The 26,918-nt window shown below is 45.4% G+C and overlaps 1 protein-coding gene across 1 annotated transcript in view; it reads left to right on the top strand.

The window, feature by feature from the left end:
* The window catches only part of BOD1L1 (biorientation of chromosomes in cell division 1 like 1), a 53,417-nt gene that overhangs the window by 373 nt on the left and 26,126 nt on the right, over positions 1 to 26,918 (top strand). Inside the window, exons 2-11 of the mRNA XM_077750391.1 lie at positions 9 to 36; positions 6,103 to 6,227; positions 10,315 to 10,505; positions 10,985 to 11,599; positions 12,162 to 12,311; positions 14,406 to 14,572; positions 16,138 to 16,249; positions 16,893 to 17,031; positions 17,725 to 17,797; positions 19,782 to 25,788. Of these exons, the coding sequence (XP_077606517.1) occupies positions 9 to 36; positions 6,103 to 6,227; positions 10,315 to 10,505; positions 10,985 to 11,599; positions 12,162 to 12,311; positions 14,406 to 14,572; positions 16,138 to 16,249; positions 16,893 to 17,031; positions 17,725 to 17,797; positions 19,782 to 25,788 (7,607 nt within the window). The remainder of the gene's footprint in view (positions 1 to 8; positions 37 to 6,102; positions 6,228 to 10,314; positions 10,506 to 10,984; positions 11,600 to 12,161; positions 12,312 to 14,405; positions 14,573 to 16,137; positions 16,250 to 16,892; positions 17,032 to 17,724; positions 17,798 to 19,781; positions 25,789 to 26,918) is intronic.

Raw genomic sequence — 26,918 nt, 5'->3', positions numbered from 1 at the left:
TCCCCCAGGGACTGCCTGGCCGACGTGGACACCAAGGTGCGGGGCGCGCGGGGGCTGCGAGGGAAGGGGGAAGGGGAGGACCCCGAGGGGCGCCGGGTCGGGCCGTCTCCCGCACTCGTCCGTCTGCCTGCTGTGCCTCGACTTCCCCAGGTGGGGCCCCCGCTGAGCGCGCCTCTCCCCGGGTTCCCTGTGCAGCCGCTTCCTCTTTGAGCGGCTGCTAGGAGCCAGGCACTGTGCGAGGCTCGGTGCGTTCATTCATTCATTCGCCGATCCTTTCGTTCGTTTAACCGGCTAGTGTTGATCACCTACTACGTGCAGGCATTGCGTGGACGCGGAGTATGTGGTGGTTAGCAAGACTAAGTCATTGTTCTTAGGGAGACTCGTCTGGAAACACTGATGCTAAGAGGACTTTCATCTCTGATCTTTTTCCCCCCGCGGTTTACTTTTATGGAAGTTATTTTTGCGTGCTCTCTTGAAGTTTCTGGGCGGTAAGGGTCACGTCTCTGCCCTTTGGAGGCATTAAGTGATAGTGAATCAAATTATTTGCATTGTGCATTGCTGGGTACTGTGGGGGTGCAGAGGTAAGGAGGCAGCGCCGGACGGTGGAAAGGTGGGCTAGGGAGAATGGAACTCTTGCTTCCAGCACTCTCTGTCTAATTAAGGTAGCTGAGGCCGAGTCACCTTTCTGAAGTGGCAAGGGGCAAAGGGATAGGGAGAAGCCGTTCAGTGGGGGAAAGGTCTGAGGAGGGGTGACAGCAGGTATTGAAGTGGAAGGTGGACAGGAAAGAAGAGTGAGTTCGGAGAGGAATGGGAAGGGAAGGCCTGCAAAGTGCTTCCTTGTATGGAAAGAGTTAGGAGCTGGGAAGGGGAAGGATTTTGTACCAAATGTCAGAGGGAAAGGGGGTGGTAGCAGGAATGAGTACACTTTGCTGATTCTGCAAAGAATGAGCTGTGGGCACCAGCAAGGAGCATCAGTGAAGTGCATGGACAACGGAGTCTGGAATTCTGGAAATGTTTGAAACAGGAAGGTTCAGTTGGAAACTGAAGTTAGAAATTAGAAAATCAGGGTATCTGGTTGGGTCCCTCGGATTGGAGTTTGGATGGGGTGAGGGTGTTCTCCGCACATTCAGCTTTTCTGCGGAACCTGATTTCTTTGAGACAAAGGGTGTTTGCGTCTTACATGGAATTTTGCTTGTGACTCAGTGTTCACCGGGATTTGATGAAAACTGCACACGATTCTGCTGGCTTCTCTGGGAAAACCCTCTGGACAGTCTGGGGATATCTTACAAGGACTCTGATCCACCAAGTAGACCAGAGGTAGAATGTGCCTTTTCAGGGTGTTGGGGTTTTTACACCACAGAGAATTCGATGTACTTGGAGATGTTTATCTGTGTAGGAAGTATATAGTTTTCTCACTTCGTTTTAGGGAATATGCACAGTGATCTTTTTGTAAATAATGACTATGGCCCTTTTTTTTTTTAAATGGGAGGTTAGACAAGTCCAGGTAAATGTTATGTAGATAAAACTGGTTATTTGTGTCAGGCGAGTAGAGATTTCACTCTGCTCTTCTCAGAAACCTACACCTCTGTTACCCTTGTGCACGCACATTGGAAACTTAGATATGCTGAAGGGGGCGCTGCAACATCTACTTCTTCTTCACCCCCATCCCCACTAAAGTTTATTGTCACCAGTCTGTAAAGCCCATTCCAGATCCTCTCAAAGTGCAGCCCCGAAACCCTTCTTGGTGGGAAGGAAGGAAGCACACTTGCTTGGACTATCTAATGAAGCCGGGACCTTCTCCCAAGAAAAAATGCACATATGCATATTCAAGTGCATCTTTTATGATTCAGAAATCGTCGGCTCTAGGCAGTTACTTGTGGCTCAGCCTTCTGTATAGTTTCAGGGAGTTACAGTGGCTGCAGAACAAGGTCCCTTGTTTTAATGTGTGAAACCAGAGAAGAGGAGGGCTGAAATGGGACCCCTTCCCTGACAGAAAAGGATGCCTGTGTGTGGCGGAAATTCTCTCCTCACCCCTCCTGTCCTTTCTCCCTCTGTCTTCGCTCCTGATGCCTGCCCGCCTCTCTTTTTCCTCCTTGTCTTCTCCCTCTATGCCTCCTGGTTCTGGCTCTTTCCTCTTTCCCCCATGACTGTCTCCCTCTTCCTGTTCCTTAGTTTTACTAACGACTGTGCAGATTTTAATCTGATTTAAAGTGTTTCTTCGTGTTTTATAGCATTTTCTATCCTTTTTCTTATTAAAAAAAAAAAGACTTAAGTTTGAAAGTCTCAAAAGTCCTGCAGAAGCCAAGGTTTTCTTTTGAGCATGACATTCCTCTGTGATGAGCGGGTCAGAGTAGGTGTAAGATCCCCCGTTCATGAGAAGGAGCATCACGTTTATGGAACCGTTTAATCTCCGCTGTAAGAACAACTTATAATTGGGACCACTTGTGGCGTGGTGCTTTTGCGAATTGAACCTTGAAGACTGGACTGCTTTATGTCAAACTCTGATCTGCAGTACAGAATCTATAGGGTCGTAGCAGTAACTGGATTGCCAGTCACATGCATATTTAAGAATCAAGATACGGATCAGGAGCTCTGTAAGAGCAGAACCATCATCCCTCGCAGTGTGGTTGAAGCAAGATGAGAAGCACCAAAGCCGGCTGCCCTTCCAGAAGGCCGTAAAACCCTCTAAACTGCCCCAGGGTTGTCAATGGCCCTTAACCAACCAAGAGGGATCTGACCGTAGTAAACCAATGGGCCCTCCTACCCAAAGAATTAGAACCTTGGTCGTCCCATATAGCACTGCGGCTTCTCTGCTATAGATGACTAGTTTTCAGATCCCCGCCATTCTGACCCTTTTGCTCTGAGGTCACCCTGGAGAGTGTGAAGAGGGACGATCAAGAGAGGCCTGTCATTGTATCCGAGGCAGGGAGCTCACCAACCAAATAAATACTGCACCTTTCTCCGCAGGTAATAAAGGCCAAGTTTTGTAAACTTTCTCAGTTACGAATGGCTCCTGGTCACTGTGATTATTGCCTCTTTTTTTTTTTTTTTTTTTTTTTAATTTGGAAGGAATATTGAAGACCGTATATAAGTTTATTCAACCAACAAATGTTTATTATGTACAAAGCACTCTTTTGGTGCCAGGATTCAGCAGTGAGCAAAACCTCCCTGCTTTTGTGAAGCTCACATCCCAGCAGAGAAAAGCAGACATGAAATAGCGTGTAGTAGGTTCTGTGGAAGAAGTAAAGCAGGGAGCGGGTGGAAAGGGTTACTGATTTGTTTTCAGTAAGTTGTCCTGAAGATTTCAGTGAGGTGCTACATGAGCTGGTGCTGAAGGAGCTGAAGAAGCCATACCAGCTGGGGGGGCTCTGTGTCCTAAGTAAGGGCACTGCCAGTGTGGAAGGTGTGGGGGAGAAAACGACTGAAGGTGAGCTGGGAGTGGCCCTCCCTTCACAGGTCTAGCAGGCCTTGGCCGCCATTGTAAGATTTGGGCTTTTACTGGAGCTGAGAAGCCATTGGCAGGCACCGAGCCTGAGGACATGATCTGGTGCTCACTTCGGCAGCACAGGTACTAAGGACATGATCCGACTTCCCTTTGAGATGGGTTGGGTTTAGGTGTGTAATTATTAAAGAGTGTCCCCTTCACACCCAGTCACGATGTGGTCTGGACAATAAATATGTGATTATCCTGATTCTGGAAGATTAACCTGAGCGGCTATATGAAAAATAGACTTAAGGTGAATAGGAGTAGAAGCAAAGAGATGAGGCAGGAGATGAGAGCGCCTTGGACCAGAGTGGTGGTGGGAAAGAGGGTGAAAAGTGTCAGATTCCGAGTGTATTTTGATGCTAATGCGGACAGAATTTGCCAATGGTTTGGAGGTGGGGTGGAGGAGAAAGGGAGGGGTCAAGGATGACTCCTGGGTTTTTGAGCAGAGCCTGGAAAAGGAAAATAAGAGAAAGAGAAAGCTTCTCAGAGGAATAATGGAATCCAAAGTATCCCTGGGGTCACCAGGCCTTTTACTGACAGGAGAATGTGGCAACAAGGAGAATTACCAGTTCTAGATCCAATCGGAGCTTGTTTGGGGCACCTGGAGTGCTAGGTGCTCTGTGATGTTTGAGGCCAGTGGTTCTGAGACTTGGGGATACTGGAGAGAAGAACGAAGTTTTAGAGTCACTGGAAAGAAGAATCCATTTTAGTTCACGTTGATTTTGGATAAATGGTTGTGAGACGGGATCTTGAGTGTTTCTTGTAGGATAGAAAATAGATATCAGCAAAAGTCTGGAAATTGGAAGGGATGAGGGGGCTTCACAACGGGACAAAGCCTTATCATCTGTGCTGGAGACAGTTATCTGGCCATCTCAGCCTACAGCTACTTTTTCATTGCTTATCCACTGAGCAGTGTGATAAGCTATGTGAAAACAAAGATTAAGCCTTCCACTCCAGTGGAGAGGTAAATACCCCCCAATAGAGTACAGTGCAAGAATTGTTGGGAAGGGGATATGGGTATGTATACAAGATGGGAGGAACATGGGATGGGGGGGAGGAAAGTAGAGGGAATGGTGAGTACAGAAGATTGAAGGCGTGAGAATGTTTCGCTGGAGTATGAGCTTTGAAGGGTAAGGGGAGCAGCAAACGGCAGCAGGTGAAGCTGTACGGTTTTGCTGAAAGTCATTCAGGGACTCACACTCCTTTACATGAGAAGCCACGTGACAGATGGATCGTGGGGGGGGGGCAGTCTCTAGGAATGAAGCGTGCAGTCCTGATTGAGTGGCCAAACGCTCCTAGGCATGTCCTTTTAAGAAGTGGCATAGGGGGCCCCTGGGTGGCACAGTCAGTTAAGCGTCTGACTCTTGATTTCGGCTCAGGTCTCGAGATCTCGCTGTTCTCTCACTTGATTCTAGCCCAGCCTCGGGCTCTGTGCTGACAGCGCTGAGCCTGCTAGGGATCCTCTGTCTTACTTTCTCTGCCCCTCCCGCATCCTCCTTCCCTCCCTCCTTCTCTCTCTCTCTCTCAAAAAAAACTTTTTAAAAAAGTGACATACTATGTGTCGTCTCTCCTGCTTCCCTTAATTTAGGGGTTCTCAGTCCGGCACCAGGCATTCTGGGCCAGAAAGTTCTTTGCTGTTCAGGGCTCCCCTGTGCACGCTAGGATACTCAGCAGCCTCCCTGCCCTCTACCCACAAGATGCCAGTGGCAGCTCCCTGAGTTGTAACCACCAAAATTGTCTCCAGACACTGTCTAAAGCCCCCGCAGAGGGGGTAGTGGAGGCAGACTCTGTCCTGGTTCAGAACCACTACCTGACGCTACACCGAATGCCTAGTTCCAGGGTTGGTTGAGCACGTCTCTACTACCCCGGTACACGCCTTCACACTGTAGTTGCTGCGTCCTTTCCAAAGTATATTTTGTGTCTCTTTACTCTCTTACTGTCAGAAAGCTCAGCTGTAGTGTATCCCACTGCTCACGTGCAGTGTGGCTCCCTGTCCTCCACCCCAAACTCCCAGGTCCCCAAAGCCCTCCAGCCCCAGGCCGCAGGCTGTTCGCAACCTCCTATCTTTACTTTTTTACATTCTCTTCTCCAACCAACTTGGAGGCCCCTAGATTCTCCTGACCCCGCGCTTTCTCATCCTCTCGCTCTACTTCTGTTGTTGGCTGTGCGTGCAGGGCCTGCCTTTCCGACGACCAGCCGCTTTGCGAAACCCTGAAGGTCCAACTCAAATGCCATATCCTCGACAAAGACTTCTTCTGCTCCCCTCCCTTTCTTTGCTCCAGATCATCTAACACGAATCTAACCCAAATATTTAAATTGGGTCTGATTTTCGAGTCCTTTGTCTACAAATAAGAGGTATGTCTTTCTTCTCTGGGTTCCTCATATCTCCAAGCATCTTGTCTTAGACAAAACAAGCAGTATTTGCATGTCTCAGGTATCCTGCAGCTGACCGGTCCTAAGCTGAGAAACTTCCGTGGCCACATCTATACTGTAATCTTAAAAAAAAAAAAAAGTTAACTCTGTTAAAGATACTCAAATTCCAGGGACTTCTAAATAGAGATATTACGTAACACTTACGATTTTTAACATTTGTCCTTTTTTCCTCCCCTCTCCAGCCTGCGTATCAGAACCTGAGACAAAGGGTTGACAGCTTTGTTGCGAACCACTTGGCAACTCATACGTGGAGTCCCCACCTCAACAAGAACCAACTGAGAAACAACATCAGGCAGCAGGTGCTCAAGTAAGTGTCCCAGGCTCAGGGCGCCAGGCGGGCTTGAGGGCATCAGTCTGTTCTGTGGAAGGCAGAGGCTGGTTCGTGGAAGCCGGAAGTTTTTTTAATCTCCTCTGCTTGGCTGTTTCGTATGTGACGCCATGTAATTGGGGTGGGGGGCTCGAGTTGCTTCACATTTCCCCGTGAATTTTAGCAGCAGTCTGGCTTCTCCTGCTCACCTTTAAATACCTGAAGGAACAGGGTAGCGATGTGACTTAAAAAACAAAACAAAACCCGAGGGTGTAATGGGTGGTAAGTGCCAGAATATGCCATGAAGATCAAGCTTTATTATTCCACTTTGACAAATAAAAAGACATTCTAGATCACTGCAATTAACATAATTTTCTCTGGTCTGAGGCCATGTCTTCTATCTTCTAATACAGCTCTACCCCCCCACCCCCCACCGTTTTTTCTTTTGCACTTTACTGTGACTTAAGTCTGCTTTTTAGTGATGATATAGCCAAAAAAAGAAGGAAAGTGTGTTTGGATCTGTCAGAGCCATTTTGGGATAAAATAAAGAGAATGAGAAGAGCTGGAATATTTAAAAGGACCTTTAAGAAAATCATGTTTGTTCCCCAAAAAGCAGATTTATAACGCTGTCTTGTTCTTGAATATAAATATTTGCCAAGGCAGGAAGACCCGGACCTGTATCCCTGCTTCACCCTCCCCTCCAAAAGGGTGACTGAGTTCTTTAAAGAGTGCCCAGTCTTCCTTTTGTGACAAATATTTACGCTCAAGCTCATCTTTTAGAATGAAATGTGACTTTTAACAGTGAAACAAATCCACCTTCCCACCAGCTCTTCAAACGCCCCCATCCTGTAGGACTCTGCGAGCTTGTGTGGGGGTTGTGCTCTGTGGACACACTTACCCTGACTCAGAGACCTGTGTAGCCACCGCTAACCCTAGAAACCAGGAGCCTGGGGGCTCAGACTTGTTCCTGCTGAGTAAGAGAGGAGGGAAATTTAACAATAGCTTTGTTGTCTGCATTGTAAAGCGTGTTTGAAAAACCTGTGAAAGAGTCCCCAGAGGTCAAAAGATGCCCCAGAGGGCTGCATAGGAATACCTGATGGGAAAAGGTGCCGACATTTCCAGGCTTTTCAGGAGAACAGTAGCAGGAGGTGACAGTGTCAGGGGCCTGCCGCTCACTTTACAGAGCATCCTGATTACAGAGGGGGGAGCTGCCCCCCCTTTTCACTAGGGATTACATGGCTTTAAAAGCATAGTTTTTTCTAGGGGGGCCGGGAGGTGGGTTCTTTATTTCATATGTTGAATGACTAAAGTCAAAGGCAGATTTCCTGGCATTGCATTTCCTCCTCAGCAAACAAAACCTGTAAAGGAGGGAAGCAGTCCTTTATTCTTTTCCCACCCCTCTTCAGTCAGGCACTTAACAATGCTTATAGCACCCGGGGAACACGTTTTCACAGAATCGCAGGTGGTGAGGGGTTGCTGGACATGTCAGCAGGGGGTTCATGTGACCGCCAGCCTGGATCAGGGGACCTGTCTTCTAGAACAGGGGAGACAGCTGTCCCTTGGGTACTTTAGGCGTTGCTCTTCTGAGGACATCTGTAAATTTGCTGCCAGCTATGTTATTTATTATTTTTTTATATGTTTATTTTGAGACCGAGCATGAACTGGGGAGGGGCAGAGAGAGGGAGAGAAAGAATCCCAAGCAGGCTCCGCGCTGTCAGCACAGAGCCCCGCACTGGGGCTCGATGCCACAAACTGCGTGATCATGACCTGAGCCAAAATCAAGAGTCAGACGCTCAACCATCTGAACCACCCAGGCACCCCATTAAACTAAATGTTCTCTTATGTAAAGTCCATTAGTAAAGTTATATGTCACCAAGTATAACATTTTCAAGCTTCCTTAAAGAAAGACTACAGGAATTAGTTGTCCACCTGTTGGTGTAGAGGGACTAACCCCTCTGAATGCAATTCAGTTTTTCGTACAAGACTGAGAAATAGTCAGTTGACCATTAGCCTGAACCATCTACAATGCCCATTTTTGTAAGACCAAAATACCTCACTTTCGAGTGGTTCAACTTAATAATTGGTCTTCTGACTCAATAGTATTATTTTTTAATGTGTATTTATTTTGAGAGAGAGAGAGAATCCCAAGCAGGCTTCATGCTCAAGACGGAGCCTGACATGGGGCTCGATCTCACGACTGTGAGGTGATGACCTGAGCCCAAATCAAGAGTCAGATGCTTAGGCAACTGAGCCACCCAGACTCCCCTCAGTAATGTTCTTTTTATGCATTCATTTGAACAACAGAATCTAAAATGCTAGATAGCTCTAAATAATGATCTTAACTGGGCAGACTTTAAAAGGATAAGGTAGTAGCTTTAATCAGGAAAATACCACCTGCTGGCATTTTGGCTTTGCCCTTGAGTCCAGAGCTGTAGCGTCTCCCTCTGGGGAGGCTGCCGGGACCACACTGGGACCACACTGTTCTAGAGTGTGGTCAGTCGTTAGGACTGGCCTGCACTTGCATTTAAGATCAGAGCTGCCCTCAGTGGGAGACTAGACTGAAATAGACCAGGGCCCAGAATAGGGGCAGAGCACGCGGCTGCAGCAGTAATGTTAGGGTGGGTGGGTTTTATTTTTTACACTACGCCTTTGTATTGTGCCTGAAAACATTTTTAAGGTTGTTCGTCTTTGTTTCTTTTACACCTGCTGCATTTTCAGGGCACCTCTAACATGTAACAGTGTTTGCAGGATTTGCTTTTTTTCTTTTTTTTATAATCTTAGAACTTTAAAAAGCAGGTTACCTACTTTGTACGGCATTGACTCATTTTTCTCTATGGCCCACATAAGTAGAATTATAGTATCACAAGGCTGCAAGGCACCTCAGAAAATAGAAATCAAATCCATCCTCTACTCAAAAAGAGCTGCACTCAAATAGCATTGTCAAGTGTAAGGACAGTTGCCTCCCCAGTTCTGCAGAGAGAGCTGAGGCCTAGAAGCTGGAAGAGACCAGCCTCCGGCTCTTCCAACTCTATCCAGAAACATTGGCTCCTCAGGTGGTCGGTTTTGTTTTGTTTTAGGAAGAAACGAGGTTGCAGTGCGTTTCGTAAAATAAATCCACGTACTTTTCTTTTACTTTTGTGATTTTCTGCACATTTCAGTCTCTGTCGCCACCCTGTGCTCCTCTTTCTCTTGTGTGTATTTTTCTAAGCTCTTGCTTCCTCTTTGCTTCTGTGGAAATCAGGACTCTGTGCAAGCGTCTTCTCTTTGTGAAGCATTCCCAAATTATCTTAAACGTATTTAATACTTCTTTATTCCACTCTTTCCAAAAATAGATGGCGTGTTGTAGTGCCATCAGGTATTTCAATCATGTCTGTCTCCCCTGCAGACCAGGAGCCAGGTCTGATTTGTAACAGACCAATCACCAGCGTGGTGCCCGTCATGGAGAAGACACTCGTGACACAATTGTCGAATGCACAGATCATCAGTTTTTAGAGCAGGAAGATAATAAAAAGAAAGCGAGAAGTCTTAAGTTTCTTTTCTTTATTTTTCTAGAGTTTACTTTCTTTGCTTTGTTTTAGAAGTTTGATGAAATTACAGTCTTTATATGTTCCTCAGTTTTCCTGGATATTCTCATACTTCTAAAAGGCATACATTTTTCTGTTAAAAAAAATTTGTGGAGTCCATAGATTTATTTTATACCCAGAACTCAGTTTTAGTGATCATTTATCCCTATATGCCCTGGTCAGGGTGGGGATAAGGTAAGCATCACCTGTCAGTGTAGGCTCTAGATAGAGTATTGTGTCTAGGTTCAAGAGTGTTTGGTTTTTTGTTTTGTCTGCTTTAGTATTTCCACTAGCAGCAATGCTAGTAAAAAGTGTATAGTCTTTCTGACACTGTGATTATATCTAAACGCCACTTCGTGTGAAACTTCTTTCCCTTTGCCTACTCTTTCCGTATACTGAGGTGAGTGGATTGGGCAATTTCAGATTGAACATGTATGTGACGGGGACAGTTTTACATAAAAGCAGTTAATGTAAGTAATATGAAATTGTTTTTTACCTTTCTGTAAAACTTATTTGTGTTTCAGATCAGGAATGTTGGAGTCTGGGATTGACCGAATTATTTCTCAGGTTGTGGATCCAAAGATCAACCACACGTTCAGACCTCAGGTGGAGAAAGCTGTGCATGAGTTTTTGGCTACCCTAAACCACAAAGAGGAGGCAAGTGGCAGCACGGCCCCTGATGAGGAGAAACCAGACTCTTCCATCATTACACAAGGTGCTTTCCTTTTTTCCTCTTGGTCAGTTCCTTCCCTTTGCTTCTTGAACTGAGTATGAAGTTAAGGATACACTTATAGATTTGGTTCCTTGGCTACAGTAATGAAATGATAGTGACTTTAAATATCACATTCCTCAACTGATAGAACATTTCTTTTTTAGATTAATGCAAAATAGTAAGTATTTTTCTAATGTGTTGGCTCTGTGAGTGTGTATTTCAATAGAGGGAATAATTTTTAAGACTAAAGAGAATTAGACTGTTCTCAGATTTGCATGGTGCCTCTCCTGTGATACAGGATTAGAACAGTAGAGGATTTAGAATGTGCTCATGTTGGCACTGATGTCCAAAAGTCTAAAGGAATGTGAATGGTCTGCACAGCTTACGTGTCTTATACAGATGCCAATGGCTTGTAGCATTGACTCAGCAGAGAGGCTTGCCTTCTGCATAAGGTTTTTCTAACACTCGTCTTTCCCTCGAAGGTGTCCCAGTGCCTGGACCGAGCGCTAATGTAGCCAACGATGCCATGTCCATCTTGGAAACCATAACTTCTCTTAACCAAGAAGCTAGTGCAGCCAGAGCTTCGACAGAAACATCAAACACCAAGGCTGGTGAGAGAGTATCCAAAAAACTCCCATCACAGCCGAGCACTGATGCTAGTGCCGAGAAAGAGAGAACTGCAGAGGACACGGCGGACAGAGAGAAGTCTACACCCGACCCCACAGGGGAGGGACAGGAAACAGCCCCTAAGTCTGAAGAATTCAATGATCTCCCTTGTCCAGTTGAGGAAATTAAAAATCACACAAAAGAGAGTAATAGTTCAGTTCTGCTAAATAAGGATGTTCCACAGGAAAGCATTGACCAAAAAAATAAATCAGCTGACAAAGGTGAAAAGAAACCAGAGAGCAATGACAAAGGAGAAAGAAAAAAAGAAAAGAAGGAAAAGACCGAAAAGAAGTTTGATCACTCAAAAAGGAGTGAGGACCTACAAAAAGTGAAAGAGGAAAAGCAAACAAAGGAAAAAGAAGTAGAGTGTTCAAAACTCCCTTCAGAAAAGAACAGTAATAAAGCTAAAACCATTGAAGGCACAAAAGAAGGTATATAAAAGCTTGCAAAAATTTACAGCAGTTTACAGATCAAAGAGTTAATTGTGGGGGTCCAAGGGAGCTTCAAAAGCCTGAAAACTCATATCCCCTTTACTAAAAAATGAAGAATAAACATTTGTATATTTCTTTTCTATGCTAGTGTATTGGTTCACATAGTCAATGAGCAGAGAAACTCTCAACCTTAGAATTTACCTCTTGTAATTTATGTGCATATATTATTTCAAGCAACTTAATTCATAGTTGCGAATCCTGATCCTTACAATACTAGTAAATATTTCATTTACTTAACATTTGCTTTTGTGTATGTCATTTACATCATAAACTAATAGTTACTTTTACAGCATACTAGTTTGCCTTTGTATTTTCTTAAATAGCTCTTCCTTAATACTTAATGCCTTTTTTTTTTTTGAGAGAGAGAGAGAGAAACTTGTATTTCTAGAGTTGAACTTTGGCATGTACTTAATGCAGAAAATTTTAAACGTAACTTGGGAATTGGATGCTGAATTTGTGCTTATAACATGATTTATCTTCATGTTTTACTTCCTTCTCGAAGATTGCTCCTTGATAGATTCTGATGTGGATGGACTTACAGACATCACCGTTAGCTCTGTCCATACCAGTGACCTTTCATCCTTTGAAGAAGACACCGAGGAGGAAGTTGTAATGTCTGATAGCATGGAAGAAGGAGAGATTACGTCAGATGGTAAAGCATTTTACTTAATAATGCCTCTGTGAAGCCTCCCGTAGAGCATTATTTGTATATATTTGTATATTCAGATGGCTCTCGTGAAAGACAGTGTGGTTGGTATAGTAGCAAGAGCACGGGCCTTTGTAGTTGGAAGAAGTGTTTCTGAGTCCCAGCTCCGAGGCTGTCTGTCTGAGCAAGCTTGGTAAGTTTCTCACCCAGCCTTGGTTCTCTATCCTTAAACTCCATCCCTCAGGATTATTAGAAGATGTAGAGGAGACAGCGTATAACGGTGCTGGGGGGTGATCTATGTCTGTGTTTGTATGGGTGTTGTTGGGGGAGCATGGGCCACAAGACTGCTCTCACTTCTGACACCATTTCCAAATTTGAGGTCTCCAAGCCCACCCTTAGGCCTGACGATTCTCTAGGAGGACTCCCAGAACTCACCGAAAGCTTCGTGGTTATCATTTATTACAGCTAAGGAATGCACATTCAGATCAGCCAAGGGAAGAGGCACGTTGGCCAGTGTCCAGCGAGCTTCTAGGCGCCCTTTCCCTGCGGGGTCACGGAGGGTACTCCCCTCCTGGCATTGATGTCAGACAATATATATGGCTAATTGCCAAACAGGAAAGCTCGCATGAGCCTTGATGTCCAGAATTTCTACCGGGGCTCCATCATATAGACATAGTGTCAGCTCTTAGTCTCCAGCCCCTCCAGAGGTTAGGCTGACATGCCATGACCCAAAGCTACTGACCCAGGTCATGCTGTGGGTTGATTTAACTTCAACCAAGACCTGCAGGCACACAAACACTCCTGTCAGACACGACATTCTAGAGACTTAGAGATTACCTCCCAGAAGGTATGGGCAAGACCATACTTCTCTGTAGAGTTTGTTAATCTCACCCAACCCTTACTAAGCACTTACTGTACACTGTTCTGTGTACTAGCTCCTGGAATCCTCAGCAGTCCTGGGAAGTAGGTCCAGGTGAGGAAACAGAGTCACCAAGAGAAGGTGTCCTGTCCAGGGTCACGCAACCATTGAGCGCCAGTGCCAATTTCAGCCCTCATCTAGGGTTCTGACCAGCACTTTGTGCTGCTCTGTATGACGTGATTAAGTTCTGCTTATGACCTTTTTTAAAAATCAGATTATTTGCAACTACTTGTAAGTAGCATCTTATAAATTAGCCATTGGCTTTTGGGTAGAACACCTAGAGAGAAAATCCTAGCAGAGAAAAAGTAGAAGCTTTTAATTCCACACATGTATGTTTCAGTCCATCCCAGTTTGCATTCTTAGTACCCTGAAAACGAAATGAGCAGCCCAGAAGTCCGCGTCAGCGTTCACTCCTTTTTCATACCTCGTCATGAGTCAGCTCCGCAGGCCCTCTGTGGGATGGCTGCCACTCCTGTGAGCGCTGCACTTTCTGAAGCCTAACTCAGCTTGTCTTCTAGGTGCTTCTGTGGGGCTTTTCAAGTTTTTTCCTAGACAGGACTAGGTTTTATACGTATGAGATCCAAAAAGTAAGAAGGTGACTATTCTGAGGGTACTACGTGGTAGAAATGAAGGCCTCGTTCACAAGTTTTCTACTTTACTTGCTGTTTCGTGGGGAAACATACGCACCTTCCTACGGCAGAGGGCTTGTAGTATATACTTGGTGGGGGCCAGTTATTGACTCTTGCCACTTGCATAAATGAGACTCTCAGGTACTCATTAAAATCTCAAAAAAAAAAAAAATCTCAAGCCTATTTTAAAGTAGTGTAGGTTCAGGTGACCTTGTTCAGTTTTACAGTGGTAAAGCCAAGTCCATACCAATGCCCTTACATACAAATGAGAATTAACTATTTGTCAAGAAACCATGAATGGTAGTGAGAGGGTCTAATTTTTTTGTCTTCTTTATGTGTGAGAAGCTAATTGGAAGAAGTACATTTAGTTATGGGTTATAGCCTTTAAAACTGTTCACTGCTGATTTTTTGCATCCTGATATTTCCCATTGGACTGACAAACACACTTGAACTATATCCATACTGCTTTTGCTGCTTGATGTTGATCAAGCGTGCTGTTGATTTTATTGGTAATTCACAGAAGTGCTCCTCTTTCTATTGGCTTTCTTCCAGATGAGGAAAAGAACAAGCAGAACAAAGCAAAAACTCAAACCAGTGAGCCCAGTGAAGGAAAAGCAAAAAGCGTGCGGCATGCTTACGTTCACAAACCGTATCTTTACTCAAAGTATTACAGTGACTCCGATGACGAGCTTACCGTAGAGCAACGGCGCCAGTCTATTGTGAGTCACATTTGATCTGTCACTGTTTTAACCTGTTATGTCAGGTTGACAGACCCGGCTGGTCTGCGTGCAAGGTACTGGGCAGCAGACGGAACCATGACATGGAGCTTCTGCCTTCAGGAACCTGTCACTTAGGCAGAACAGACATAAACACGTGACATAGGTGTTCGTGTCATTGTAATTAATAGTGAAAAACAGGCAACGAGTGTTTCACGGTATGGAAGTGTTTGAATCGTGTGGATCGAGCTGTACAGAGATAGGACCCATTGGCATAGTATTAAGAGGGAAGTGCAGGTGGGTGGCTCAGTCAGTTAAGGGTCTGGCTTCAGCTCAGGTCATGATCTCGCTGCTTGTAGGCTCGAGCCCTAGGTCGGGCTTTGTGCGTAGAGCCTGGAGCCTGCTTCAGATTCTGTCTCCATCTATCTCTGCCCCTCCCTCGCTCATACTCGCTGTCTCTCTCTTTTAGAAATAAACATTAAAAATTTTTTTCTTCAAAAAGAGAGAAGTGCAGTCTACAGATTTCCCAGGTACAAGATGTGTCATTGGATTATTAACAGCTTCTTAGAGAAAAAATTTGGTGTCTCATCATACTCATCATATGTGTACATCAGTTTTAAGATGACTTATAGTTTTAGAAACATTAAAATAAGGATTTGTACATCTTAGATTGAGGAAATAGAGTGTCCTGTTACTTGGACAACCATTTGAAGGAAGTAGAAATGCTGATAGATAGTGGCTTATCTCTTGAGAAGTTTGCTTCATCGGAGGCTATGCCTATGCCTTGAGTTTTTGGCACTTTGAGTGCCAAAACTGTGAGTTCTGGCTGGAAAGGGTGGTGGGAATAACCCACAATGACTGGATTCTTGTTTTTTTATTTTACTTTTTTTTTTTTTTTAATTTTTTAAATTTATGCTTAAGAGAGAGAGAGCATGAGCATGAGCAAGGGAGGGGCAGAGCGAGACAGGGACACAGAATCGGAAGCAGGCTTCAGGCTCTGAGCCATCAGGGCAGAGACCAACGCGGGGCTTAAACTCACAAGCTGTGAGATCATGACCCGAGCCAAAGTCGGACACTTAACTGACTTGAGCCTCCCAGGTGCCCCTTGTTTTTTTAAAATAGGACAGCAGAAAATCCCCTGTCCAAAACCTGGGTCCCAAGAGCATAACCAGGAAGTCATATTTGTTGTAGGACAAGCCTATCTCTTGAATCTGTACTTCAGCTTTCTCCTTTTGGAATAATTTAAAAATTATGGAGATTTGCCTGTGTGTATATCATGTACAATGATGTTCATATTTATTTTCACAGGTTCCTTTTAATTGAAGTAACTGGTTTTTTAAACCGCCATTTCCCAAAATGATGCCTTTCCCATTCTTTAAACTAATGGCAATCTGAAAGAGTAATGGAAAATTCTCATATCTGTCTCTTCTGGTAGCTTCCAAATTGTGTAATGTATATGCAACCCATTATTTTGTAAGAATATTTGAAGGATAAACATATTTGTTTTCATTGTTTTTGCTTTTGCCTAATAGTTGGTAAGGATAATTGTGAATATTTTGTGGTTTTAGGCTAAAGAAAAAGAAGAGAGGCTTTTAAGAAGGCAAATTAATAGAGAGAAACTTGAAGAAAAACGAAAGCAGAAAGCAGAAAAGACAAAGTCTTCAAAAGCTAAGAGTCAAGGTATAGAAGTGCCAACTTTAATATTTTAAATTCTCTTTGTCCTCCATTATTTTCTAGATATTCATATTACTTATGAGACGATATAAAATGATCTAAATTGCATCTCAATAAAGCTGTTGTATTAAAAAATTATTTTTAGGTATGGAAGTTTTCTTTAATCTGATGTATCAGTTTTTAAATTATATTGCTGTGTCTAAGTTAAACATTCTGTCAGGTACCAACTTAGACAACTTTCATTAGCAGTTTATTTTCAGCAATTGTGTAATGAATTATCACTGGAAAATGGATTGTTAGATGTGAGTAATCAAGCCTTGCTGGTGACATTAGTAGAATTAATCTGTGCTTTACGTTAACTGAAGTGCCAAACATTTATCTGGAATATTTCATTGAACAAAATTGAACTTTCTCTGGCCACTGATTCTGTGTAATATACAAAAACATACACACACATATAGGCATTTGAAAGTTAAAAAAAAGCTAAGACTTGTCCATCTAAATTATTTCCTTTCTTCTAGCACAACTTAAGGATAGTTAGCCATTCGGCACTTCTACACTGATCCAAAAATCTCCATGAAAATTAAATATTACGCTGTTTATAAATTCCGTTCTAAAGTACAGCTTATTGGTATTGCTTCTTTCCTAGGCAAAAATAGTGTGGACTTAGAAGAATCATCAGGAAAGAGTTTGGAGCCTAAAACCCCCAGAATTAAAGAAGTCCTTAAAGAACGGAAAGTTTTAGAGAAAAAAGTAGCCTTAAGCAAAAAAAGAAAGAAAGATTCAAGGTACGTGTTTTGTCTGGCAGCATTCTCGTTACAACTCTCCCCTGGCATGCTTTCAGAAGAGAGGCATTGGCAGTGACAGGAAAGAACCTCACCTTGAAAGTGTGGTATTGTTTCTCATTTATGAAAATCGGGGGGTTTCAGAACCTTTTATATCCTGGTTCATTGTGTTCATATCTAGGTTGTAAAGTAGCATGTCTTAATATTTTGGGGGGAAGAGGTCCCAGAACTTTTTTATAATCTGACTGCAGTTTTTGATCTCCCCAGAAAGATGCACGTGTATCAACACACAGTTGTTTCTAGAGTTTCATAGAGTTTATGGACCCTGGAGAATACTCAGAAAGTATCCCTACTGTAGCCACTTAATAATTACCACTTTTTTACAGTGACTGCTTCCATTTTCCAGTCTTGCTAGGCATTCCCTTCAACAGTGTCTCATGCTTCTCCCTAATAAACCAGGTTCTAAACTAAATGATTATCTGTCATTGCATGATTGTAGTGAATTCTGTAAGAATTAGAAAGCTGAAGAGACTCAGAAAGTGGCCTGAAGGCCTGCAAGCCATAGGCCACAGTCAAGATGCAATTATGTACGTTTGTCATAGGCTTTGAGATAGCTGAATCAGTAATTAATCTTACTGAGAAATTCTTATATTTGATTCAACTAAAGTTCATATATGACTTTTTCTTCCCACTTAGGAATGTTGAGGAGAATTCTAAAAAGAAACAGCAATCTGAAGAAGATTCCAAAGAAACTCTCAAGACAAGCGAGGTGTGTCTTAATTAATAAAATCCATTTTAAGTGCTTTTGTGTTAGGCCATTCAGTCCTTTGGAGTACAACTTGGAATGCAGTTTGACCTTTTCCAAGTTAAAGAAAAAAATCCATCGCCTTCAGCATTCTTGAACCCCCATCCTATTATGATCTGATTTCCTCATTTTGACCAGTTGATTCATGTGATCTCTTATCCAGGTAATAGCTACTTTTCCACTTTCCTTTCCCTCATTCCCCACCCTCCACCCTTAATTCTTATACTGGCAACAACAAAATTGCCAGTAATGATAATGTTAAAAGGAAAAGGGGAAGCTAAAACCCCTTCTCCAGGGCAGATTATCCAGTTCATTCTCTTGCATTCCTCCACAAGTGTACGTAATTCTGTAGAATGGGTGTAATCTTGCAAAATGATTTTAACATTCCCTCTTGCTCATTTCATGTTACCTTGTAAATTTCTAGTTATTATATTTAATGATTGCATAGTGTTGTATTGAATAGATAGACCATAATTTAAGCATTCCCTTAGGGTTGAGCACTTAGATTACTTCCAAGACCTGATCGATTTAAGTAGTGAAAATACATTTGATGAATACATTTTTCCCCTGTTTGGATTATTTCCTTGGGGTAAACTTTTGCTTTCACTGGATTTAAGTCCTTATTTACCCTGCTATATTTATCATTCGATAGCCAAATTTTGTTTTTTGTTTTTTGTTTTTCTTTTGAGCAGATTCCATGCCCAGTCTAGGGCTCGAACTCATGACCCTGAGATCAGGAGTCACACTCTGCTGTCTGAGCCAGCCAAGCACCCCTGTACTGAAACTACCTTAACATTTCCAAGGGAAGACTAATAATTTAGTGATTATTTATTCATAGCCAACAAATCATGTTGATTTCTTTATCCAGAAATTAGAGGCATATTTATAAGTATATCCTGATGTTTTAACAGCATACTTTAAAATATTTTAACTTCATTTTGTGATAAATTTCTTTTAAAAATGACTTCATAAAATTTTGTTCACATAAACTGGTTGAAGCTTACTATAAAATTAGGTTTTAGTTAGTTCTGTTCTTTCTTTGAAGAATTTCATTTTAAAGAGTTTTTTAAGATCTTGCTATGTCCAACTCCCTGAATCTGTAGAAGTGCATTAATCTTTGTGTTAAATTGTAAGAAGGTGCAGTGATAAACTAACCCGGAGACACAGAGATCTTTCTGAGAACCTCAGCCCGTTATCTGAAGAAGAAATTGTAGGTGGTGGTTCATGAGACTGTACTAAAGTGTGTGTGGTCTGCATTCACGGACTAACAAGTAATGTACTCAGTGCCATACTGTGGGACAGGGAGGAAGGGTTGGATGCTCTGGTCCACCATTGTCTTCCTCCGATGCATAAACATACACGTGCTCCATATGTGATACAGCCACTGCTACAGATGTTGTGTGCATTTGAAACTTCCTAAGTAGAATGGCCTTTAAGGAGCCTGAATTCATGAGGTTTCCATAAGTAATTCAGGCTCCTAAATTAAAATGTAGGATACCTTTACTTCTGTATCAAATTTTTAAATTGTCTTCATTATCAGGTATTATGTTTTAGGGCTAAGAAAAACATCGGGCTGTCATTCACTCAGCTTATATTTATTAGTGGCTCCTGGGTATTAGTGAGCTTTAACAGTCTGGAGGTAAGGCCCCCCAAATGCAGGGACAGGCCTGAGGAGAAATAGCCAGTCTCTGCACAGATGTCTGTGGTTCTCTGGGAAGAGCCCTAGACTGCTAATGAGATCATCTGAAGTCGCTGCCTGGGGATAAGGTTACAAGTCACGCTGAGCCTCAGTTTCCTGATGCATCAGATGAGGTCACCAGTACCCACCACAGGCTGCTGGCAAGATTAAGTGACATCTAACATGTGACTGCACTCAGCATATCCAGGGTTCCCAAACATGAAATTTGAGTTTAGTATTGCTCATATTTTGCCTTTTATTTTCTTACAGCATGGTGAAAAAGAGAAAGTGTCTTCTTCAAAGGACCTAAAGCACGTTCATGCAAAAAGCGAACCAAGTAAACCTGCCCGGAGACTATCTGAGTCTTTGCATTCAGCTGATGAAAACAAAAATGAGTCCAAGATAGAGCGGGAGCACAGAAGACGCACATCTACCCCCGTTGTGGAGGAGGGGGCACAGGAAGAGGCTGACGCAAGAGATGGGAAAAGGCAGGTGGAACGGTCAGAAATTGGCACCGAAGAGCCCCAGAAACAGAAGAGCACACTTAAAAACGAAAAGCATCTGAAGAAAGATGATTCTGAAACCCCACATGTGAAAAGCCTACCTAAGAAAGAAGCAAAGTCCTCAAAGGAGAAGACTGAAAAAGAGAAGACTATGTCAGAAGACAAGTTGTCTACGAAACATAAATATAAAGGCGACAGTCTGCACAAAACAAGTGATGAGACAGAGCTTCACTCTTCTGAGAAAAGCTTAAAAGTGGATGAAAATGCTCAAAAGCAAAGTCAACAAGCAAAACTTTCTTCAGATGATAAAACTGAACGAAAAAGTAAACATAAGAATGAAAGGAAATTATCAATTTTAGGCAAAGATGGAAAGCCAGTTTCTGAATATATCATAAAAACAGATGAGAATGTTCGTAAAGAAAACAACAAAAAAGAGAGACATGTGTCAGCCGAAAGAACTAAAGCAGAACACAAATCAAGGAGATCCAGTGATTCTAAAATTCAGAAAGAGTCTCTGAGTTCCAAGCAGCACGGAACCCCATTACAGAGAAGAAGCGAAAGTTATTCAGAGGACAAGTGCGATATGGACTCAACCAACGTAGATAGTAATTCAAAACCAGAAGAGATAGTTCACAAGGAGAAACGAAGAACAAAGAGCTTACTGGAAGAGAAGCTTCTGTTAAAGTCGAAACCAAAAAGTCAAGGCAAACAGTTGAAAGTCATTGAAACGGAGTTACAAGAAAGTGTCACAAGACAGGTGACCACTCCAAAACCAGATAAGGAGAAGAGCACGGAAGAGATCAACCCAGACAGACAGCGGAAGTTGAAAGTTGAAGACAAACCCTCTGAGGAAACTGGCGCTGAAGCTGTATCGGACAGTGCCGCTTCTTCAGCACAGGGCATACAGAAAGACCCTTCTAGTCACAGAACCAAGTTACCATTAGCAAAGGAGAAATACAAGGCTGAAAAAGAGTCAGTCCTCTCCAGACCTGAGAGGAAGTTATCAGATGGGCACAAAAGCAGAAGCTTAAAGCATAGCAGTAAGGAAGTGAGAAAAAAGGAAGAAAATAAATCAGATGACAAGGATGGTAAAGAAGTTGACAGTAATCATGAAAAGGCCAGAGGGAATAGTTCGGTTATAGAAAAGAAATTGAGTAGAAAATTGTGTGAAAACCGAAGAGTAAGCTTATCCCAGGACATGACCAAAGGAGATGAAAGATCAGCAAACACCTTGGGCACCACCAATAGTTCCTCCATTCAGAGACCAAAAAAGAGTGGTGACACCACATCAATGCCTGAACAAGAGCCGATGGAAATTGATTCTGAGCCAGCTGTTGAAAACGTGTCTGAAGCATCTAAAACCCAAGACAACAGCAATACTAGTTCTCAGCAAGACCTTGATTCTGAAAACATCATGAAACAAAAAAACGCGGTTCCGGTTCTAAAGGATGAATTAAGAACTTCCACAGCAGATTCAAAATCGGTAGCTCCGACCTGTAAATTAGGACGCGGAACAGGAGTTGTTAGTAATTCTGAAAAGCACGCTGACCATAAAAGCCCCCTGACCAAGAAGTTGCATATCCAAAGCGCTATATCCAAACTGAACCCTGGGGAGAAAGAGCCCATTCACCAGGGAACTCATGACATGAGTAGAGACTCTGACACTAGTCCTAGACCGTTTCCTCGAGCCCCGTCAGAAAATGACAGGGCACAAAAGAATTTGAAAAATACAACCAGACCCACCCAAGAACATGTTGCCCAAGGAGACGCTGGGCGTGAACATTCCCCAAATCTAGATCCTTCACCATCCTTGAGTTCAGTAGCTGTTGTGCCTGCGAAACAGTCCCCCAATTCAGATGTAAGTACTTTGGTGGCCCAGGGGACTACTTTAGAAGGCAGCCCTGCCAGCACCTCACTTGTGAAGCACCTCGTTATTCCTAACCCAAGTTTGTCTGCTGGCGAATCAGAAGTCCTTAGGACAAGTGACAGCAAAGAAAGTGGGGCAGTTTCCACCATAGATATGCCAGCAAAAGCTAGCACGGATAGCAAAAGACACATTCCAGAAGGTTGCCAGCCCGCTGTGCTGCACAGTAAGCAGGAAAAAGTAAACATGTCTGTTGGTAGCAAGGTAACAGACGTGAAGATGGAAAGTGAGAATGTTAACAAAGAAGATGGCTTGGTGGACATGGCCAAGACAGAAAGTGACTTAAGCACAGATCCCAGTCCAAAGCAGACAACAAGAGCTGTGCTAGAACATGGCAAAAAGCATGGCATCACTGTTGACCCGGTAGCCGGCATGCGGACAGAAAAAGCGGCTGAGATGGTTGTGCTCAAGTGTAGTAGTGGCCCAGGTGAAACAGAAAGCACAGCAGTTGATGTTGACAGAAGGACCGAGAACAATGAGGTGGACACCAGTGCTGGCCGTAATGCCGCTTCCTCAGTTTCTCAGCAACGGAGTGGAAATGTTGAGGATGTGACAGCTGGGTCTGGTGGGGCAAAAAAGTCTTCTTTTGCCACTAGTTCTGAAGGGAAGTCCGAAGACGTCCCCTCCAATACCGTCAAGGCGGGGGATGCTACAACCACTTCCTCGGAAACAGGAGAGGGCGAGGTGCCTGTGCCCTGCATGAGCATTGAGGCAGACGAAGGCTTTGTAGCAGGTGCCTGCTCTGGAAACCATCCTCTTCACGTTGGGGCAGAAGCCAGCGAATACACTGTCTTTGCAGCAGCCGAAGAGGGTGGAGGTGTTGTCACGGAAGGATTTGCTGAAAGTGAAACCTTCCTCACAAGCACCAAGGAGGGAGAGAGTGGAGAGTGTGCCATGGCTGAATCTGAAGAAAGGGCAGCAGACCCCATGACTGCTCACACAGTGACAGTTGAAGACAGTGTCAATAGTGAGGTGACAGAAGAGAAAGATGATGCTGTCACCAGCGCCGGCTCTGAAGAAAAGTGTGACGGTTCTTCGCGTAGTGACTTGGAAATGGCAGAAAGAACACCCACCTTTATCAGTGAGGTCGAAAGTGATGGTGCAGTGACAAGTGCTGGGACAGAAATAAGGGAGGGCTCCATAAGCAGTGAGGAGGTGGATGGGTTCCAGAGAAATGTGATGAGAATGGGCCCCAAAAAAGAAACGGAGGGGACTGTGACGTGCACCGGAGCGGAAAGGAGCAGCGCTGCCTTTGCTGTGTGCTCCGTCACCGGTGCAGAGCGACAGGAGGAGCGCGTGGTTACAGGTGCGGAAGCGGCCCTGGTGGGCGACGACGTGCCGCCAGGAACCAGTGCCCCCCAGGAAAGAGACACTTCTGTGAATGATGGCGCAGAAGGTGAAAGTGCCGTCACCAGCACGGGGATAACAGAAGAAGACGGAGAGGGGCCAGCGAGCTGCACAGGCTCGGAAGAGGGCAGCGAGGGCTTTGCTCTGAGTTCCGAATCGGAAGAAAATGGAGAGAGCGCGATGGACAGCACGGTAGCCAACGAAGGCCCTACCGTGACGCTGGTCGCCACTGGCCCATGTGACGACGAAGGCGTTGTAACCAGCACCGGTGCGAAAGAGGAGGACGAGGAAGGTGAAGGTGTGGTGACCAGCACGGGACGGGGAAATGAAGTCGGGCACGCGTCCACTTGCACTGGGGCGGAGGAGGAGAGCGAAGGAGTATCGATTTGTGGAAGTGCCGAAGAAGGGGACAGTCAGGTTGGGACCGCGGCAGGGCGCGTAGGAGCCGAGGCCGGAGCCGCTGTCACTAATACCAACGAGAGCGGCGTCGACAGCATGAGCAGTGTGGACAAGGGCCCGAAGGAGCCGGAGATCTGCTCCAGCGCCAAAGGGATCGTAGAAAGCAGCGTGACCAGTGCGGCTTCGGGGAAGGCTGAAGTGGCACCAGTTCCCGAAGGTCACGAGGCCCCCATGACGAGCGCAGCTTCAGGTCAGAGTGACAGTCCACTCTCCAGAAAAGAAAAGGTGGACGATACCACTGCTTCCGCTGGCATGGTGGGGGGCAGCTCTGAGGTAGTTGGGCCGGGTGCGGTCCCACAGTGTGAAGCTGGGCACATGTCACCCGGTGGGAAAGAAGATGAAGCCATCATCACCTCTGTGGAAAATGAAGAATGTGATGGCCTTATGGCCACTACAGCCAGGGACGCTGTCACCAAGCAAGCTTGTGTCGCTGGGGGCAAAAGTCCGGGCAAAGGCCTGCTGATCTCCACCAGCACAACAAACGATTACACCCCTCAGCTAAGCGCAGTGGCAGACGTACAGGAGGGTCATTCGAGCGCACCGAGAACTGGGGAAGATGTGGAAGGTGCCGGCATAAGCGGGGAAGAATTCGAGGCCCCCATGCCCAGTGCAGTGTCCGATGAGAGCCAGCTGGCTGCCGTGCGAAATGAGGACAAAGACGAGTGTGCCATGATTTCCACGAGCATAGGCGAGGAGTTCGAGGTGCCCATTTCCAGCGCAACAACCCTCGTGTGTGCTGCGAGTCAGCCGCCAGTGGCCGCAGTGGAGGGAGGCACGAAAGGTGCCGGCTCGGCGAGTGCCGACGACTTCGAGGGGCCCATGCCCAGCGCGCCCGCACTAACCGGAAGCCCCCTGGCGTCGACCAGCAAGGAGGAGAAGGACGAGTGTGCGCTCATCTCCACCAGCATAGCGGAGGAGTGCGAGGCCTCCGTGGCAGGCGCACGGCCCCCCGCTGGCCCGGAAGAGAAGGACGGCAGCGCCATCATCTCCACCAGCTCCGGGGAGGACTGCGAGGGCCCCGTGTCCAGCGCCGCCCCGCGGGAGGAAGGCCACCCCTCGGCCACGCGAGCGGAGGAGATTGGTGACACTGCCATGATTTCCACAAGCACCTCCGAAGGCCGCGAGGCGGCCATGAGGGGCGCTGGCCTGCAAGACGACGAAGGGCCCGCCACCGCTAGGACAGAGGACTCGAGCGACGCAGCCATCATCTCCACCAGCACGGCCGAGTGCGTGCTGGCGCCCGCCGGCCTCGACAGGCCTGAGGAGAGCCAGCTGACCGCCCGTGTCTTCTACGGAAAAGATGACCCATCAGCTGCCAGGAAGAGCCAGGCGGAGGCCCCAATGCCCAGCCCGATAGCGACAAGCAGCCCTCCACACCCCACGCCACCGGCGGGGGCCAGAGCCGCGGGCTCCGAGGATGGTCCCCGCAAGGTGCCACCAGCAGTGATGGAACAGAGCGAGTGCTCTTCACACCTCGTCGATGCAGCAGAGAGGAGCATGTGGCCAGGCTCCATTCAGAGAGGACAGGGGGCCCAAGGGGCAGCCGCGGCGGGGCATCACGCCTGTTGGGCAGGGAGGGGTGAGCAGAGGGGAACGGGCTTACCCGAGGATCGGAGTGGACAGGAGCAGATGGCCAGGCGGACAGCTGAGGACCCCTCCCCTAGGAGTCATCGCTTGGCGGCAGTGAGTCTCGGTGCCGAGAGAGCCAAGGGCGCGCCCCCTGCAGGAGACGCTGCGGCGAGGTCACCCTCTCCCGGGCACTGTGCATCCGTGGACCCTGCGGAAACCACCACTGAATGTGTTAATGGCCAAGAATCAGAAACTGGTCCTTCCCCCGTGGCGGTTCTTCCAGCTGCCTGTGATGTGGCTCTGTCAGCTCTAAAACATGAGCAAGACCTGACTGTGACAAGTGACTGCAATGGCAGACGGACAGTCCAGGGGTCCAATGAGAAGGCAGGAGATGATGATGGCATAAGGAAGTCATTCCAAGAGGAAGGAGACCTCAAGGTCACTGTTCCTCCTGAAGGAACTTTGCACGATATAGGTGAGACTCTCTCTCCCTGTGGCACATTTTAGCATTTTACAAAGGTGACTGCACGTAGGATATGTTTAAAACCATCCTCCAAAAGGTGATTTTGGTTCCAGAATGTCAGAAAATAACTTCTCAAATGGGAAGGTTGAGTTTGATAATGTGGGTTTCAAAACTTAAAAGCATAGACCTATTTCTCATGTGCCAGGAGAGCAGAGACAGAAAGCTGGGGAAGGGAAGCAAGCCACCATGTGTCACCTGCATGGCTGCTGCAGGTTATTAAAGCTTTAATCTCAGGTTTCTCCTTCATTTTACAGATGAGGAAATAGGTTTGGAGAGTTTAAATGACTTGCATGGTACTTAGGGCCCCTTAGAAAAAAATTACTTCTGAGTCTTAGTTTTCCATTGTATAAAATGGGGATAGTAGTACAAAAACAAATGCCAGTCAGCTCTCATCTAAAGTCCTGTGGACTTGCACTGAGGGTCCATTCAGTCCGATTGGCTACTTGTGATCAGGGGAGCACAGGATATTTTGTTTGTTTGTTTTATTCTTTTTTTTTTTACAAATAGTTTATTGTCAAATTAGTTTCCACATAACACTCAGTGCTCATCCCCACAAGTGTCCTCCTCCATGCCCATCCCCCCTCCCCCCCACGTCCATCAGTCCTCAGTTTTTGTAGCATTCAAGAGTCTCTCATGGTTTGCCTCTCTCCCTTTCCCCCACCATTTCCCCCCTTCTTCTCCCCCATGTTCCTCCTAACCCTCCTATACGTGCAAACATATGGTATCTGTCCTTCTCTGCCTGACTTATTTCACTCAGCATAACACCCTCAAGGTCCATCCATGTTGCTACACATGGCCAGATTTCATTCTTTCTCATTGCCATGTAGTATTCCATGGTATAGATAAACCACATCTTTTTGATCCATTCGTCCGATGATGGACACTTAGTCTCTTTCCATGTTTTAGCTTTTGTGGAGAGGAGCACAGGATTTTTTAACTGAGTTTTTTGTTCAGATAAAATGAGCTTCTGGATTGGAATTTGGAAGCCAGAAGAAACCTGTTCCCCCCCAACAGATTTCAGAGAGTTGCTCTTGGTAGAAACTCTTGGTACCTTTCAAAGGGGTAATGTTTAGGCTCCGTCA

Source organism: Crocuta crocuta, unplaced genomic scaffold, assembly GCF_008692635.1.
Source record: "Crocuta crocuta isolate KB4526 unplaced genomic scaffold, BGI_CrCroc_1.0 scaffold179, whole genome shotgun sequence".
In the NCBI taxonomy this organism is placed as follows: Eukaryota; Metazoa; Chordata; class Mammalia; order Carnivora; family Hyaenidae; genus Crocuta; species Crocuta crocuta.
This window is presented reverse-complemented; position numbering and strand designations above follow the sequence as displayed.